This window comes from Lissotriton helveticus, chromosome 11, assembly GCF_964261635.1.
Source record: "Lissotriton helveticus chromosome 11, aLisHel1.1, whole genome shotgun sequence".
Classification (NCBI taxonomy): domain Eukaryota; kingdom Metazoa; phylum Chordata; class Amphibia; order Caudata; family Salamandridae; genus Lissotriton; species Lissotriton helveticus.
In genome coordinates, this window is record NC_136072.1 from 526,985,467 (window position 1) to 527,003,724 (window position 18,258).

The following is an 18,258-nucleotide window of genomic DNA, read 5'->3' on the forward strand; positions in this document are numbered from 1 at the left end:
ACATGCTGGTTTACCTCATGGTGCTGCTGCCAAAGACCTTGGTGCTCATGGGGCCATATTACCTAAAGTGATATGCTGCTAATTTTAGACAAAGGGCCTTATTTAACAATTGGATGATGTGGGACTCTGTCAAAATGTGGTGGATATCCTGTCTGCCAAATTACAAGGTCAACACATTTGTGCCAGCACAAGTCAAATTTATGCTAGTTATAACTGTTTTGTAAATCACACCTAGCAGCAGTCCAAGAACAGGCGAATAGGTGGGATGGATGGACAGACAGACAGATGGACAGCTGAATAGATGTATATATGGATTGATAGGTCGATAGATGCATGGCTAGGTCTGTACCTGGATGGACAGATGCATGGATGGATGGCAGTGGCGGCTGGCACAGATTGGGGGTGGTAATGGGGGGGGGGGGGCTGAGGGTTAGAAAAAAAATTAAACGTACCTACTTGCTGCCGCATCTCTTTTGTCGTCCCTCCTGTCCTCGCTCTGCTCCAGCTGGAAGCAGGAAGCACCCAGGCTTCCCTGAGCCAATCACAAAGCTCCAATGCAGTGCTGTGATTGGTCTAAGTGCTGTGGTTCGGTGCTCAGCCAGGAAATGGGGGTCATGTGCACTGATTACAGTGCATGCCTCTTCCGTGGGTGCCTGTTATCCCCCCGGCCCTCCCCCAAGACTCTGGGCCACAAAATAAAATGATAATAAACCATGGTTTATTTATTTATTTATTTTTTTCTTTGGTCTGCTGGAAGGGGGGGGCGACGCTCCTCCACCATAGCCGAGGAGCCGCCACTGATGGATGGTAAGCTGAAAGTCAGAAAGATAACTGATTTGATGATTGGGCAGATAGACTAATAAGTGTAGCGGAAATAGGGAAAGATGGTCACATGATGGATATATGGGTAAATGGATAGAGTTATTAACTGATTGACAGGTTTTGGGTTGATAGCTGGGTGTATGAGTGGATTGCATTTGACATTCCTCTCGATAAAGATTCATTTCATTGACTGACATGATAATTGATGCATTCTATCCATAGGAAACCTCAGCTCTGTCTGTCAACTCCAACAGATCTAGCACCCGTACTGCACTGTAATGTGCCTTCTGATCTGGAACCCATGGCATTCATATCCAGGTTCTCCCGGAGCAGCTCCAAGTCTCCAAGCAGAAGGTCCAGAGAGAACTCAAGCCCACCTGTCCTCAGCGTCTTCGAGCTGGAGAGGCTTCTTTACACAGGCAAGACAGCCAGCAACCACGTCGACGAGGTCTGGCCTAGCCTGTACCTTGGAGACCAGTATGTATCCAGTACCCTGGTAATACTGTAAGATTACTAAAGTTCAGGTGGATGAGCTTCTGGCTGTTAAGTTCAAGAGTTTGTGATACCTTCATACTGTCCGGGCAGGTATCCTAAGTGGGTACTGTTATTTGCCACACATTTCCCAAGACCACTAATCACACGAGGACCTCATCTACAAGAAAATTACGCAGCGCGGCGCCGCAAGTCATTTAGCTGCGCCGTGCTGCATCATTTTCAAAGCACAGAGATGCGTCATATTAACAACAATAGGATGCATACCTGTGCTTTCCCCTGCACAGGCGCACAATTGGCTGCCATGCACCATTGCATCATTTTGCAAGGGTGCCTGCACTGTGGGGATGCACATAAACAGACATTAATGGCACTTTCCTCTTTCTATGCTTGCTGCAGAATGCAGCATGCATAGAAAGAGGAAAAAACGAGTTGAAAGAAAAGCCTTTCTCCTCGTTGCGCCATTCCTACACCTGACCTGGGGAGGCGTAGGATTCTGACGCATTCCCAGTTTTACAAAATGTTGTAAATCTGGGAATTCATCAAGTTCCATGGATGTTGCATGGGACTACTCACAGCAACACCCATGCAACGCCCCTTCACGGAGAGTAATTCGTGGATGGGGCCCATATTTACAAGGCCATGAAAATACATGCAGGGTGAATATATATGGCCTTGTAAATATGGGCGAGCCCATTGAGCCGCCGGTGCGGCAAAAAAATGTGTTGCACCGGCGGCACAATGGGCTTGTAAAAAAGCCCTCAATCGTATAACCACATTTTTCCCTTGAGGCAGTTAACTGTCCAGGTTTAGTTACATTCAACTGTCAGACTTATTCTATGAGGTTGTAGTGGTTAGAGCGCAATGTACAACATTACACAATAAATAATACACAATAAATTGAATGGATGCTAAGTAGTATAACGATAACGATGAATACAACATAATTAACAGTTGATTGAAATAGGCAGAAATACGATACACACAGCAATTTATGGGCCTGTGATATGATACCCAAAGTATTTATAGGATTCTGTAAACTAGGCGCAAGATTTTCTAGTAAGATTGAGCTCCACAGTAAATGTTATCCCATGTGGAAATATTTCTGCTGCTCTCAGTCACCCTTGGGTCTCACCAGATAAATTACAGTGCTTGCAAACAGCTCTCATTCAATAGGGCATCTTTCTGCCATTCCTTTAGTGGCTTTGACTCTTGCACTACTCACAGGGGCTAGAACTCTGTAGCTCATTTCCAACAAAAGTAGTTCACAAATGTATTTGTCCCAACACCATACTACAGAAACAAGAACCCAAGTCCCAAGCTAGCCGATCACGATGTTTTAGGGTTTTCAAGGCAAGTTACATCATAATCTCAGTGTCCAATCAATCAATAGTTGGTGTCTATCATGAGAGAGTTCAGGATGAAATCGGTTTCTGCTGGTCTCACATTCCTTAGTAGTATTTTCAAGTGGGTCGAAACAGTACAGGGTGAGGATAAGCACCACAAGATTTTCAAACTTTAGGGGTGCTTATCTTGAAAAGAGCTATTCGCCATCCCTTTTTTCTCTGCTGGGGTTTGCAGCTCAGAGAGGCTCGCCACTGGAGCAAATGAATTGCCATTTTTTAACTGGGTAATGAAATCCAGAGATATGGTACAGCTATGGCTTCAAAATGGAGTCTATTCAAAACTGTACATGTGAAACTAAAGGTTCACATGGCACACCCTAATGGTAAAGATCAAGAGGAAAAACCATTGTGTTACTCATGTGGTGAATGATGGCAGATAAAAGCACCCATATGTACTAGAACGTTCAGGGACAGTGCACGCTCATCACATATGTTATAAAAGTTAAATGTCAGAACCTCAAAATCAGAAAAAGCTGTCTGTGGTTTTACTTCTGGTCGGTTTTTTTGTGGTCAATAGGTTTATTAAAACAACACTGTTAAAATGTTATGCTGACAGAATATCGTGGAATAAATAATGTCTGATAAAAATAGTGTGTCCTAAATAACCCCCTCTCACAGCTAATAACATAAACTGTACACCAAGTTGGACGATATTTTTGTTAACAGTAAACTTAGGACAGGATATTTATTTCTGACAATATTTTTGTCAACGGTATTCTGATACGCAACGGCAAAATATCTTCAAAGAAAAAAAAAGTTTAACAAATGAAATTGTTTGCATGGCAAAATCAGCAATAACTTAAAAAGATTGAGTTGAAAAAATGTGCCCAGTCCACACATTTAACGAGTATACACCACAGCCAGTAGGGCTGCAGGAATCTTGTTTTTCCTAGATAACTCTAACCTCCCTACAAACCTATGGCATCTGAGCCGTGTGTATATCTTCCAGAAAGTCTGGGGTAAGCTCATGCCGTGTTATTAAGTTCCTCTCCTCCTGGGGCTCAGGACGCAGCAATAAAATGTTTCAAAGGCTGGTCTCAGGCCAAACTCTGAAGGCAAGCAGAAACCAACAAAGTCCTGACCCTAGCAAACATTCTGAGCACCAGTGTGCAGAGTCCCTTTGAATTCTGATGAAGTTCAAGTAACTGGTTGGAGTGGTCTATATTTAACTTGCTAACGCGGGATTACTGGTTACTAATTATCTTACCAAATCCCATTTCCTGTCGACTGAATCGTTGGTACCTGTCTTGAGTAAAAGGTAATCTCACAATAAACAATCAATTTAAGAACTTACACCACTCTAAATGACCACTGACCAAAATTAAGTTTTAAAGATTTAATATAAAGTCAAAGATAACTGAAGATACAAACTTCTCAAAATGAGATTCAAAAGGTATATCGGTATCACTATGAACATGAACTTCTTGAATAGTCTGAGTCTGAAGAACAAAATAATAAGTACAAGTTCGAATACCATCAGGGTTGCTAAAATGGATACAAGTTGCAACCTCAAAGTCATTACAGAAAAGAAAATTAAGGTTAGTCTGTCCCTACACTACACTAAATGACATCCCTACTTAGCAAGATCTTAACCCTCTAGGTGTCAGCCGTGGTGATTTCCTAAGAAGATCACGCACTTCTCTTTGTCTCTTCTCTGATAATGGGTCTCTCCTGATCAGCCTATCTGCCTACCCATCCGCTTCCTTAGGCTCCCAAAATCATCTGCTCTGCTTTCCTCCCGGGTCACTTTCCCTAATACCAAATCACATTTCCAATAGAAACGCCCCTTGGGACGCCCCTCACGTGGTACATCTTTCCGCGGCAAACTCCATGATGGTACTCTTGAAGACCCTCGTTAAAGTTGACCTTGGTTCCCAGGCAGCTTCTTCAGTGCGCTGATACCCCCTGAAATTCCTGGAAACTCCTACAGGCCTGCGCAAGGCGCCACTGAACAAAGTCCCTTTCATTCGAGCTGATTAGGACCCTCGCACCTGCATACAGCTCGTCCTGCAGTGGGCCTCAAATTCCAGACTTCACCATATCTTAGGCCATAAAACACTCTCAGAGCTCCATACTGGACACCTCACGACCTCTCCTCTAACGAGCACATGACGATTTAAACTACATGACATTATCTGCTCTGGCCTACTTGATTTACATGCAGCAGGTTCCTGCACTCCTAAAACGTTGACTTGATTTAAACAGCAAACATTCTTAACTAGCATACGTTTCTAAAATAACACATCTATAAAGCATATACTTTTAACCCTAAGTTCAATAGTACATTTTGAAAGAACCATGTCAACCTTGTCTCACATTATTTTAGCAGCACGTTTAGATTTGCTTGTGAATTGCCATGAGGCCTACACAAAATACTGGGTTTTAGAGTTACATTCAACTCTTACATTATTCCTTTAACATGAGAACATGAGGTTTTCATATTCATCCCAAACATTTCTACATTAGTCTCACACAGTTATGATTATTGTTACTCTACTTAAACATTCTATGCATTTCACCACTGAATATAAGACACTCGGTGTATTTCACTTCTAAATATAAACACTCTGGTGCAAAGTACATGTTAACTAACTACGTGCTTGTAAATATGGCGTACTTATACATTTTTTTCAAACTTGTGCTCTCTCAGTCCCCCCTTTGATGACCTTCAGGGGTCATCATCACCATGACACCAAAAATGTAGAACCTTTTAAAGTGAAGTCAGGACAGTACCACTTCTTTTCATACTCTCTAATGCTTTCAGACTTTTGTATTGGGTGTCCTGCATCGCCGTCAACTCTTCTTCCTGTTTCTTCATAGCTCTCTGTAACCTATTTGCTCTATACCATTGATACAAACGCACCAATCCCCACAAAGTGATTACACAAATCACTACTATGATGATGGGCTTCAATATGTACCAAACGATACCCTTTCCTAAGTTGGCAAACCAACTTCCAACTTTACCCATTCCATGGCCTACTTTTTCCCACACATTTACTTTTGCCAGGTCCTCAATTTCGTAGTGTATGGCAGTGATGTTTTGTATATACTTCTCTAGAGGCTTTGAATTGTCTGGAATGTAAGTACAGCATTCCTGGACCTTCAAGGCCCTACAGACTCCTCCCTCTTTTGCTAACAGAACATCTAAAGCAAGTCGGTTCTGAAGAACCATTGCCCTAATCGATTGCATCTCCCCCTCTATCAGCATCAAGGACCTTGCAGTACTGGCAGACAGTCTATCTACGACTGTAGCTAACCTCCTGATCTTAATGTCATTCATTATCAATCCTAAGAAAGGGAATGCAGCACCTATTACATCTCCAACTACTTCTGCTGCACCCAGCCCTCGCTTCCATCTAGTTGATATTTCTTTCTTAGGCGTGTCTAAATTCTCAACATGATATATTTTAGGGAAGACAACAGCCAGATAGCATGATCCGTACCAATTATCTGGTAACTTCACATAGGCATATCTTCCACATACAAAATATACATTTGGTATTGCTTGCATCCCTTTCATGAAGTTCTTAGAGTAGTACTCCAATTGAAAAGCATGTTCGCAATTGACTTGTCCTACATAAACGTTTTCATAGTAGGAGTAACTCCTGTGAATGCACAGTTTCCCCCGTTTCTCCTTATCCAAAGCAATTGGACCAATACTTCCTTTTCGTTGTTGTGCCCTTTCTTCCTTGGTCCAATCTGTTTCTCCTTGTCCTGATGCCTTCAATACCTTCTGCTTCCTGTATCTAGTATCTACCTGTGCTATAAACTTTTTCTCAACTTCTGATATTTGACAAGTCAGATTGTTTATTCGAGCATGTGAAGTATCTAACGTTCTCCATGGAATAAACCATTTGTGTAACCTGTCTTCGCTTTTGTAGTAGTCCCATTTGTTCAAATGCTTGAAATTCGGAACCTCTGGCAATGTCGAGTCGAAATTCGAGAAGTAATACTCAAATCCGTCTCGTCCATAAAACATACTTAACAATAAACTGCACGTTATTCCATATGTCAACGGGAGATGATGGTATTTGATACCCTCCTCCACCGAAATTGGTAATTGCATACATACATAGCAGTCCTTTACCTCCATGGCATCAACATATTCATAAAGCAACTTAGCATAAGCATTTGACTTGTAATTCCCCTGTGACTCATCCATGTGTAACCTTTTTACTTCTGCATCTAACAACGCTTTGTCTTTCTCATTGATGTTTCCCTTCTCCTTAATAATGGTAGTTCTCGGTGTTGACACTCCCTTATCCTCCTTAACTGTGGTTCCATCCCCTTCGTGTCCCGCTAGGAATGAAACAGTTACCACTAAAATTATAAGAGAAACCACTACTCCTAAAAATGTAACAGCTATACATTTTGCCCTGCGGTTCGGGTTGCCAGCCTCCATGTTCTCAAACAGTGTAGTTTTCGACTTTCTTCCAGCATTCACTTCCTCTTCTTTTCAAACAAAGTCTTTCTCTCTTGCAATGTCTTTCTTGGAACACTTGGAAGCTTGACAAAAAACAGTTCAAAGTCCAGTAGAAAATAGACAACCCTAGCCCTTCTCCATCCACTAAAATGAAACCCCTATCACTTTTCTTCTTCCACTCGGCGCTAGGTTATCTTGCAACAATTCACAATTTCTTTTCAAAAGTCTTATTTTCGTCTGAAGTTATGTATGACTCAAGGAGTGACACTACTTCTTCATAAACGTCCATCCGAAGTATCATTCCCTCAGGTTCTGGACAGTTCGTACCACACCATGGAAAGTCAACCTTTTCTAGGATTATTCTCCTTATTTCGCTCAAGACAAGTGGACGGACGAAATTGAGAGTTAGCGTTTTTTCAATTTCTAATCCTGGTACTATCAGTTCTATATCCACAATTACAAAGGGGTCCGTTCTAATCAAGATCACTTTCTTCACTTTTCCAGATCTGCACCCCCTTGAAGACATTCGCAATATGATCTTAGTCCACAACAATAAGCACTCCTAGCAATTCTACTACTCGTTCAAGCATTTCCAAACGAAGAAGAGTTCCCTCCAATATTGGATATCGTGAACAGCAAACTGGAAACTCAACTGTCTCTAAAAGCAATTTTCTTATTCCACTCAGGAGAGCAGGATGAACGATGTTGAGTGTCAGCAACCTTTCGGTCTCCGCTCCTGGCAGTAGAAACTTTATTTGCACTGTGATGATCGGGTCAGTTCTGATCAGTTCCACTTCCCTGATCCTCCCTGTTCTGTGTCTCCCAGACATCTGCAACAAGGTAGGTCCAGTCGGGAGTAGAGTATCTTCTGCTAGGCACTCGCACCCTACTTGATCTTCTAAGACCCTCCTCGGCTTGATCCTGGATATCTTCTTCTGGATCTGAGTCTTCGGATATAGGAGTAAGCGTTTCTTCTTGGGCCGACCTCAAACTTAGCCTTCTTCTTCTTGTTGGCCAAGTGGCAGCTCCAAGCCTTATTCTCCTATTCCTTGTCCTCCCACTTGGTTCTTGATCGCTCCGATACGGATCTGAGTCTGAGTCGTATTCACTTCTGCTCTCTCCTTCAGTTGCGTCTTCTGTCTCACTGCCGTCCTGCCTTCGCTCTTCTTCTGAATCCGATGCGTTCCCAACTTCTTCCGACACCTCCTCAGCCGCCTCAATCCCTTCTTGCGACTCTTCTTCCACTTCCGGGCTTTCGTCTGGGATGGGAGCTGTTCCTTCTAGAGGTGCTGGAACTCTTCTAGTATGGGATGCATGGATCCAATTTGGCAGCCCCCCGCACTTCACCGCGGTGTTCGTGATCAGGATTACCTGAAAGGGCCCACGCCAGCGAACATCTAGGCAGTTCTTCCGGACGTGTTTTTTAACCAGGACCCAGTCCCCTGGGTTCAGGTCATGACACAGGTTCCTCGCTGTTGGAACTTCAGCCGCATGCACCTGAAGGGACACAGAATGGATGGCGTCAGACAGTCCTTTACAATAATCCAAGATCAGATCATCTGTAATATTCAATAGAGCAGTAGTTGGAACTGTAGGAAGTCTCATGGCCCTCCCCATCAGGATCTCGTGGGGAGAGAGACCTGTCCTCCTATCAGGTGTGCTGCGCATGCTCATGAGCACCAATGGAAGAGCATCTGGCCAACTCAAAGATGTGGATGCCACTACTTTAGCCAATCTATTCTTCAAAGTGCCATTCACTTGTTCCACAATTCCTGAAGCTTCTGGTCGATAACTACAATGCAGCTTTTGATCGATATTCAGTGTGGAGCACAACATCTTCACTATTTCGCTGTTAAAATGTTTTCCTCTGTCCGATTCCAAAGAGGCAGGCACCCCGAAGCGCGGTATCAACTCCCTGAGCAACAATTTAGCCACTGTGAGTGTATCGCACCTACGTGTAGGGTATGCCTCAACCCATCTGGAAAATACGCATACAATCACCAATACATACCGAAGGCGATTGACTCTTGGCATTTCAATGAAATCTAGTTGCATTCTATTGAAAGGCCCCCCTGACCTCCCAATGTGACTCAGTGTGACTGGTGTTCGTTTGCCTACGTTCAGTTGTTGGCAGGTAACACATCGCTTACATACTGATTCTGCTGCTATTCTGAATTTCGGGCAATACCAAGTCTGCCTAAAAACTCTCATCATAGCATCCCTTCCTAGATGTACTGGACCATGTATTTCTCTCGCCATGGGATTAGCTAATTCTTCAGGTAACACAGCTCTCCCATCTGCTGAAACCCAAAAATCCATTTCACTTCGCACACAGCCTGCTATTTCCCATGCCTTTTTCTCTTTTTCAGGTGCGTTCTCCTGCATTATTCTTAAATCCTCCCAAGTGTCTACAGTTTCTAACATCATACTTAATTCAGTCTTTTCTTCTGCACCTTCTATTTCCACCTTTGAGAAAGAATAACTTTGTTCCGCACAATAGCGTGCGACTTCATCAGCATATCTATTACCTTGTGACACAAAATCTGTATTCTTAGTATGAGCTACACACTTCACCACTGCAATATCAACAGGACCTTGTAATGCTTCTATCAGCAATCGCACAAATTCTCCATTTCGAATGGGCGAACCAGAGGAGGTCATGTAACCCCTCTGAGACCACAACTGCCCGAAATCATGAACCACACCGAAACCATATTGGCTGTCCGTGTAGATGGTGACTCTCTTTCCATTTCCTGCTATGCAGGCACGAGTTAGGGCAATAATCTCTGCTACCTGTGCGGAATGTACTCCTTCCAGGCAAGCGGCTTCCACAACTCCAGTAATGGTACAAACAGCATAAGCTGCTCTTAACCGACCAGTATCGTCTCTTAAACATGAGCCATCAACAAAGTAAATTTCATCGGGGTCAGACAATGGCTCATCCACAATATCTGGTCTGGGTTTCGTGCATAGTTCAGTCACATCAAGGCAATCGTGGTCTTCACATCCTTCGCCTTCTATTACAGTAGGTAATGGCATCAAAGTAGCAGGATTCAAGACAGAGCATCTCCTGAGAGTCACGTTTTCTGCGGCAAGTATAACTTGCTCATAACGCGTGAGCCTACTATTGGTCAGATGCTGCGTCTTCGTCCTGGTCATTAACAATTCAACTGAATGCGGTACATACACTACCACTGGATGTCCCATTACAATACTTTCGCTCCTTTCAATGCTGACACCCGTTGCGGCAACGGATTTGAGACATCCGGGCAACGCTGCGGCTACTGGATCTAATGTAGCCGAAAAATATGCAACTGGTCTACGGGCATTACCGTGGGTCTGTGCCAAGACTGACAAAGCACATCCCTCTCTCTCACAGCAATAGAGTGAAAACGACTTTTCATAATCTGGCATTCCCAGAGCCGGAGCACGACATAAATCGTCTCTCAGCTGTAAAAACGCCACCAGACATTCTTCATCCCATGGTACCGGATCACTCACCTCCTTGTGCGTCAGTTTCTGTAAGGGCTTTGCTTTCAGTGAAAAGTTAACTATCCACTGTCGGCAGTAACCCACCATTCCTAGGAACATTCTAACCTCTCTCTGAGTTGTAGGCGCATTCATTTTCATTATCGCCTCAATCCTCTCTGGGGACACCTTACGTTTCCCTTTTTCTAACCTGTGCCCTAGATACGGTACTTCTGTCAGACAATACTGTAACTTGCTCGGAGATACCTTATGTCCATTTTCAGCTAAATGATTCAGTAAGGCAATTGAATCTACTTTACAAGCTTCCTCTGTTTCTGACGCAACAAGTAGGTCATCTATGTACTGTACCAGAACCGAGTTCTGTGGCAGTACTAGATTCTCAAGATTCTTCTTCAACAACTGATTAAAGATGGATGGACTGTCTGTGAATCCTTGTGGAATTCGACACCATGTTAAAACGCGATCTTCCATTTTAAACGCAAAAAGGTACCTGCTCTCTTCATCCAATGGGATTGAAAAGAAAGCCTGACAAAGATCTATCACTGTGAACCATTCTGCTTGACATGGTATTTGAAACAATATTACTGATGGATTCGGTACCACGGGACAACATGAAACGACTATGTTGTTAATCTTTCGTAAATCCTGAACTATCCTAAACTTCCCACTAGGTTTCTGCAAACCCATAATCGGGGAGTTACAAGGACTGCCCACAATTTCCTTCAGTATTCCCTGCTGTATCATTGACTCGATCACAGGCTTTATTCCCGCAATCGTTTCCTGGGACAATTTGTATTGAGGCGTTCTTGGAAACTCAACATTTGGTTTTACCAGAATTTTTACCGGTTCTACCCCTTTAATCAATCCTATATCTTCTCCTGTGAAATCCCACACCTCTGACGCCACTGCATCTCTTAAGTCTTGTGGAAGATCTTCTACAGTCAGAGTAGGATATAGTTCTACACAGAATTTTGAATTGGCCACCTTAAAGGTAGCATCATCGTCGGTAGTCTGGACCTCCACTCCTTGTGGGGTGCAGTATATGGTGCAATTCAATTTGCATAACAAATCCCTACCTAACAGACATACCGGACTCGAGTCACAAACCACAAACTGATGTTCGTTCATGTGGTTTCCAATTTTCACAGACACTGGTTCTGTCAAGGGACTAGTCATTCTTTTATTTGCGACTCCTACCACTTGAATTGTTTCCCCTGACATTGGCAAGTCTGGAACCACCGCTGATCTCAGAGTCGAACGAGTAGCCCCAGTATCCACTAAGAACGTAGTGGGACACCCTGCCACTTCTGCCTCAACAAATGGCCCTCTCTGATCCACTTCTAGAACTGCCCCGAGGGTACAGTCCTCTTCACTGCTCACCCGTTGTCCTGTCAATGGATCAATGTAATAACATTTTTCTTCCTCGATAAACAGAGGCATTTGTTTAAAGACCTTTCCTCCAGCTGCTATCTTCGGTGGCTGTGGGAATTGGGCCCGTGGAGCCGAAGTCCCCCCTTTGGCCACCTTACTGCTTGGGACTGTCACTTTTTGCACTGGGTCTTCTTGGACCTGCTCTTCTACTTCTTGCTCTCCGTTTTCAGGGTTAAAGGGACACTCGCGTCGCCAATGCCCCACCTGATGACACAGATGACACTTTGTCGTTTTCTTTAAAGTGGCAAAGTCTATCCTAGGTCTCTGCCCTTCTTCATTATCCTTGTTCTGACCATTTGGTTTTCGTCCCATCCCCTGCTTCTGCTGGCCACCCTTCCCAGCGGACTGCATTTGCACCACCATCAATTTCTCCTTTAGATTCTTGGCTTTAGAATCTATCTCGTCACTGCAGTACCTCGCATATCGTAAAATCTCATCTAGTGGTTTGTTCTGCCAACAGATTAAATGTTGCTGTATCATCAGACAAATATCAGGCCTCAACCCCAAGACAAACTTTGACACGAACTGCCCTATGTCTTTGGGATCCATTACATCTAGTCCACTGTATTGCTTGAATGTTTTCAACAATCTTTCATAAAACTCGTGAACTGTCTCCTTGGGTTCCTGCCTTGTTCGGTCTATTTTTACCCAATCTATATCCTGTGGTGGTACCTTATCTTTCAGCCATGCTATTACCCTTTCATACTTTCGCATGACAATCTCAGATGGTCCATTTGTTCGAACGTCTCTCAATGGTTCAGCATTTGGCCATTCGACACTAGTCTTACAAGGGGTCCACAAATCAGATGGGACCACGATGTCAAACAACGTGTTCAAATCTATCCACAATACTTTCGAAATTTTAACAAACCTCTCTACCTGCTTATACCACTCGACTGGGTTGTCCCGTAACTTCGGAAATGAGTTGGTAAATGCGGCTAAGTCTCCTCTACTCCAGGGCACATGTACATAATTTCCATTTGATATTTCTCGCAAAGGGAATGCCTCCATCTGCATTACCCTTCCCTCAGGGGTCATCACATTTGTACTTCGCCTAACTGTACCCTTTTTCGACCACCTTTCTTCCCATTTATCCAGTTCTCTCCACACTCTTATCCCTGTTACCAGCTCTCTTATGTGTGTTTTTAATCCAGCAGTTCTCTTCTCATCTAGATCTTGGTCTGCGTACTGTAATCTGTGGTTACTCTGTAATGCCCTTGTCCTAGACAAATCCACGGCATACTTGTCTGCCAAATCAGTCAGTTTTTCATGAACCGCTCTAGCTTTCCTAGTAATATCCTTTGCCATGAACAATAACTCATCCTGTTCATACAATTCTATCCTCTCCAAAGGCAATGTTCCATCTATTATCTCATCAACATCTGATTTTAAACTGGTAACATCAAGCCTTTTTGCCTTTATTTCAGCTTTCAAGACACTCAATTTAGCTCCTCCATCCGCATCTCTCCCATCCCAGCTCCGAGATCTACGTTTAGGTATTGGTGAATTATAGGGAGTCCTCCCCTGTTCCCATCTCTCTAAGTCCCATGCCTTTCCATCTTCTCGGGGTGGGTGGTGAAACACTCCTTCATGCCTCCCAGCCTCTCTCTCTCCATCCTGGCTAGTTTCACGGGATTGAGGATAAGAGGTTCTATTACTCCCTCTTTCTTCCCTACTTCCCTGTGCTTCCTGAGTATTCGAGGCGTGGCGGGACCTATCGCTGTTCTCCTTTCTCCAATGTTGAACGTCTTCCCCAAGGGTATGATGAAGGCACCTAAACCTATTCTGAAAATTCCGTACCGCCTCATCTCCTCCGTTCCCCCAGAGACGGGACATTTCCTCACATTCTACAATCCTAGTATTTTGTTCCGACTGTTCTCTCTGATTTGTAGGACCTGCATCCCCTCTATTCTCTTGACTTTGGCCTTCCCGGCCCTGACTGCTTTCGCTGGCCCCACAATGAGATACTGTCCCGTTACCCCTGCTTTCCCACTCTGGTTCCGTTCTTGTCCTGTTACTCGGAGATACTATGGACCCGTCCCATTCCCTCAAATCAGCTCTTAACTCTGAAAAAGATCTTGGCCGCGGTCCCCTTAGATCCATTGGTCCTCTCGGACCTCCCTGTTCTGAATTGGGACCGACAGTTGTGTCTAATGGGGTGTTCCACGTTACCGAACCTGGTAATTGTTTCCATGCATTCGTCACATTATTCCTCCTTTCCATCTCAATCCTTTCCCTATCCAATTGCCTTTGTTGTTCCCCTCTATCTCTCTCAGAATTATAGATCGAAACTATGGGTCCTATGGTAACAGGCACTTGAAGAGCGTCTGGCAATCCCACAGACTCAACCCTTTCTGTGGTTGGCGTTTTCTGCACCACAAACCTTCCCACTACACTCTGTACAGTGTTGTTTGGAGGTGTTTCTCCGCCTTTGCTAGGTGTCCATTCCGATATAGGGAGTGGTGTATACCCCTCTATCTCATTCCCATCTTCCCTTGCGAGCCCTCTATCTTCTATCAATCCCACTCTCGGAGGTGGTCTATCCATCAACAATCTGTTTATCAGATTGTCCTCCGACTCGCTTTCCTCGTCTTCTTCCATGAGGTTTCCTCCTCCTGACACCTCCCTCATCGGATACATTTTCTCCACCTCAATAGTCTGTACCCTCCAACGCTTTTCCTCCTCATCCCATTTGGAATCTCGCACTGCCCTTACCGATCGCGTCAGCCTTTGTTGACGCCTGTTCAAATTTCGGTTGTGTGCAGCCTTAATCCATGCATTAAGAGCCTCAAACTGTGTTGGTCTAGGTGAGGGTTTCAATGAGGACATGGTTGCTTTTAGCCGATGTAACACCTCTAACTTAAACGTTCCATACTTCGGGAACTGCATTTCCTCATTTCCTTCCGTAAGCTTATTCCAAGCCCCAATCCACAATATCGTATGCAGCCCCACATTCGTTGCCATATAATGAGCTGGCGTACCCTCTGGGGGAGCCTCTTCCCCGTAATAATGTTCACTTCGTTTACGTTTAAAAATCCCTTTCAAACACTTAAAACACTTCATGATTTCTCTTTTCTCCGCGTTTGTTTACTTCCTGATGATATTCCACCAATCTCAGCGCCGTTCTCACTAACTGGCCTATCCGTACGCGACTTTCCTCCGACGTCACGCTAGCCGCCCAACCAGAGCGCGGCTCTAGCTAACGTCACACCAACCGCTCAATCAGAGCGCGGCTCTAGCCGACGTCACCCGTCCCCCTTCGCAGCAGTTCCCCTCCTTTCTCAGCTCGTCTCCTCGGTCATGCACGCATCCCATTCATACTCTGAAAAATGATTACTTCCGTCCAAGCGATCACCTTTCTTTGACTGTACGCCCACAGTCTTTCTGTAGTTGTCACCCTAACTTGGCGAAATGTCTTTCCGTTTACTTCCAGACAATCGCCTTCTCCGATAGGTTACTCACACGCAGTAACTTTCGACCAGCGTCCGTTACTCATACACTCACTCTTACACTCCCCCTATCTTGGATCCACGGCGGTCAATGGTACCTCGTGACCTCCGTACTATGGTCGACAACTACCCTGGATGTTCGATACACCCAAAACCACTTAAGCTCTGGCCTGAACTTAAGATTTCACCAGTTCACCCGTTTACCAGGTTACCAGTTTACCAGGTTGCGCGCGCTCACAACCTTCTCTCATTCACACTACAGGCATTCAACTCCGCAAGACATTACAATACAAATACAACACAAAACACCGCAATCTGTTCACGCATGACCCTTTTTATACTCACTCTCCGATACTGCTGCTTTTCTCGCACCGTCTGCACCTTTCGGCACACGATTCTTCCGCTGCTCGTCTCTCGACGTCTCGGGCCTTGGGGTAAACTAACCTCTCTAGATTACCTTCCTCAAGAAGATAACCATCCTCACTCTGCTACCAACTGCTAACGCGGGATTACTGGTTACTAATTATCTTACCAAATCCCATTTCCTGTCGACTGAATCGTTGGTACCTGTCTTGAGTAAAAGGTAATCTCACAATAAACAATCAATTTAAGAACTTACACCACTCTAAATGACCACTGACCAAAATTAAGTTTTAAAGATTTAATATAAAGTCAAAGATAACTGAAGATACAAACTTCTCAAAATGAGATTCAAAAGGTATATCGGTATCACTATGAACATGAACTTCTTGAATAGTCTGAGTCTGAAGAACAAAATAATAAGTACAAGTTCGAATACCATCAGGGTTGCTAAAATGGATACAAGTTGCAACCTCAAAGTCATTACAGAAAAGAAAATTAAGGTTAGTCTGTCCCTACACTACACTAAATGACATCCCTACTTAGCAAGATCTTAACCCTCTAGGTGTCAGCCGTGGTGATTTCCTAAGAAGATCACGCACTTCTCTTTGTCTCTTCTCTGATAATGGGTCTCTCCTGATCAGCCTATCTGCCTACCCATCCGCTTCCTTAGGCTCCCAAAATCATCTGCTCTGCTTTCCTCCCGGGTCACTTTCCCTAATACCAAATCACATTTCCAATAGAAACGCCCCTTGGGACGCCCCTCACGTGGTACATCTTTCCGCGGCAAACTCCATGATGGTACTCTTGAAGACCCTCGTTAAAGTTGACCTTGGTTCCCAGGCAGCTTCTTCAGTGCGCTGATACCCCCTGAAATTCCTGGAAACTCCTACAGGCCTGCGCAAGGCGCCACTGAACAAAGTCCCTTTCATTCGAGCTGATTAGGACCCTCGCACCTGCATACAGCTCGTCCTGCAGTGGGCCTCAAATTCCAGACTTCACCATATCTTAGGCCATAAAACACTCTCAGAGCTCCATACTGGACACCTCACGACCTCTCCTCTAACGAGCACATGACGATTTAAACTACATGACATTATCTGCTCTGGCCTACTTGATTTACATGCAGCAGGTTCCTGCACTCCTAAAACGTTGACTTGATTTAAACAGCAAACATTCTTAACTAGCATACGTTTCTAAAATAACACATCTATAAAGCATATACTTTTAACCCTAAGTTCAATAGTACATTTTGAAAGAACCATGTCAACCTTGTCTCACATTATTTTAGCAGCACGTTTAGATTTGCTTGTGAATTGCCATGAGGCCTACACAAAATACTGGGTTTTAGAGTTACATTCAACTCTTACATTATTCCTTTAACATGAGAACATGAGGTTTTCATATTCATCCCAAACATTTCTACATTAGTCTCACACAGTTATGATTATTGTTACTCTACTTAAACATTCTATGCATTTCACCACTGAATATAAGACACTCGGTGTATTTCACTTCTAAATATAAACACTCTGGTGCAAAGTACATGTTAACTAACTACGTGCTTGTAAATATGGCGTACTTATACATTTTTTTCAAACTTGTGCTCTCTCAACTCACAACTGAGAACCATAAACCAAAAAGCGCAAACATTTTTGGAAATGTTAGGGGCATATTTACAAAGGGATTGCACCACTGGAATATCACTTTTTTGAAGTTCTAGTGGCGCTTTGCCCTGCACCATATTTACAAAGTGCTGTTAAGCCACTATTTGTGGCTTAACGCCGCTTTGTAAATATGGTACCCTTTCACACAGGTCTTTGCGTAAAATGGGTGTGCAATGAGTGTTGCTGTGGACGTTCCACTGCAACACCCATTACGTTTTTTACGTTGCCCCAGATTTACAAGGAGGCGTGAATCTAAGGCAGTGCCAAAAACTGATGCCATGTAATTCCAGGCACTAGAATGGTGCAATTAGGAGAAATACTTTTATTTCTCCTTGTTTTTGAATTTTCTATGTATGCTGCAATCTGCATAGCAGTAACAAATAGCCATTAGGGATTGTTTATGTGCAGGAAGTGACGCCTCCCTGCACTGTAATAATCATTCTCTGCAACGCAGGCACCCTTGCACCATGGCGTAAGGGTGCCTGCTTTGGCGCTAGGCATCTAATTTTAGTACCAGTGCTAGAGAAAACACAGGGGTGTGCCATATTGTTGTAAATACGGTGTATCCCTGCATTTTAGAAATGTCGGAGCGCAGTGCTGTCAAATTTGGTGCAGCTCCGCGCTTCGACATTTCATTGTAAATATGCCCCATAGTTTGTAAATACCCATGTTCACAAGCTCTTCAACTTCCCCTGTACCTTAGCCAAGTGCTGGCA

General features: G+C 44.0%; 1 protein-coding gene across 1 annotated transcript in view; it reads left to right on the forward strand.

The window, feature by feature from the left end:
• Positions 1-1,049: 1,049 nt before the first annotated feature.
• DUSP26 (dual specificity phosphatase 26) overlaps positions 1,050-18,258 on the forward strand; it is a 45,261-nt gene continuing 28,052 nt past the window's right edge. The window contains exon 1 of the mRNA XM_078666178.1: positions 1,050-1,299. Coding sequence (XP_078522304.1) covers positions 1,124-1,299 — 176 coding nt within the window. The 5' untranslated portion in view covers positions 1,050-1,123. The remainder of the gene's footprint in view (positions 1,300-18,258) is intronic.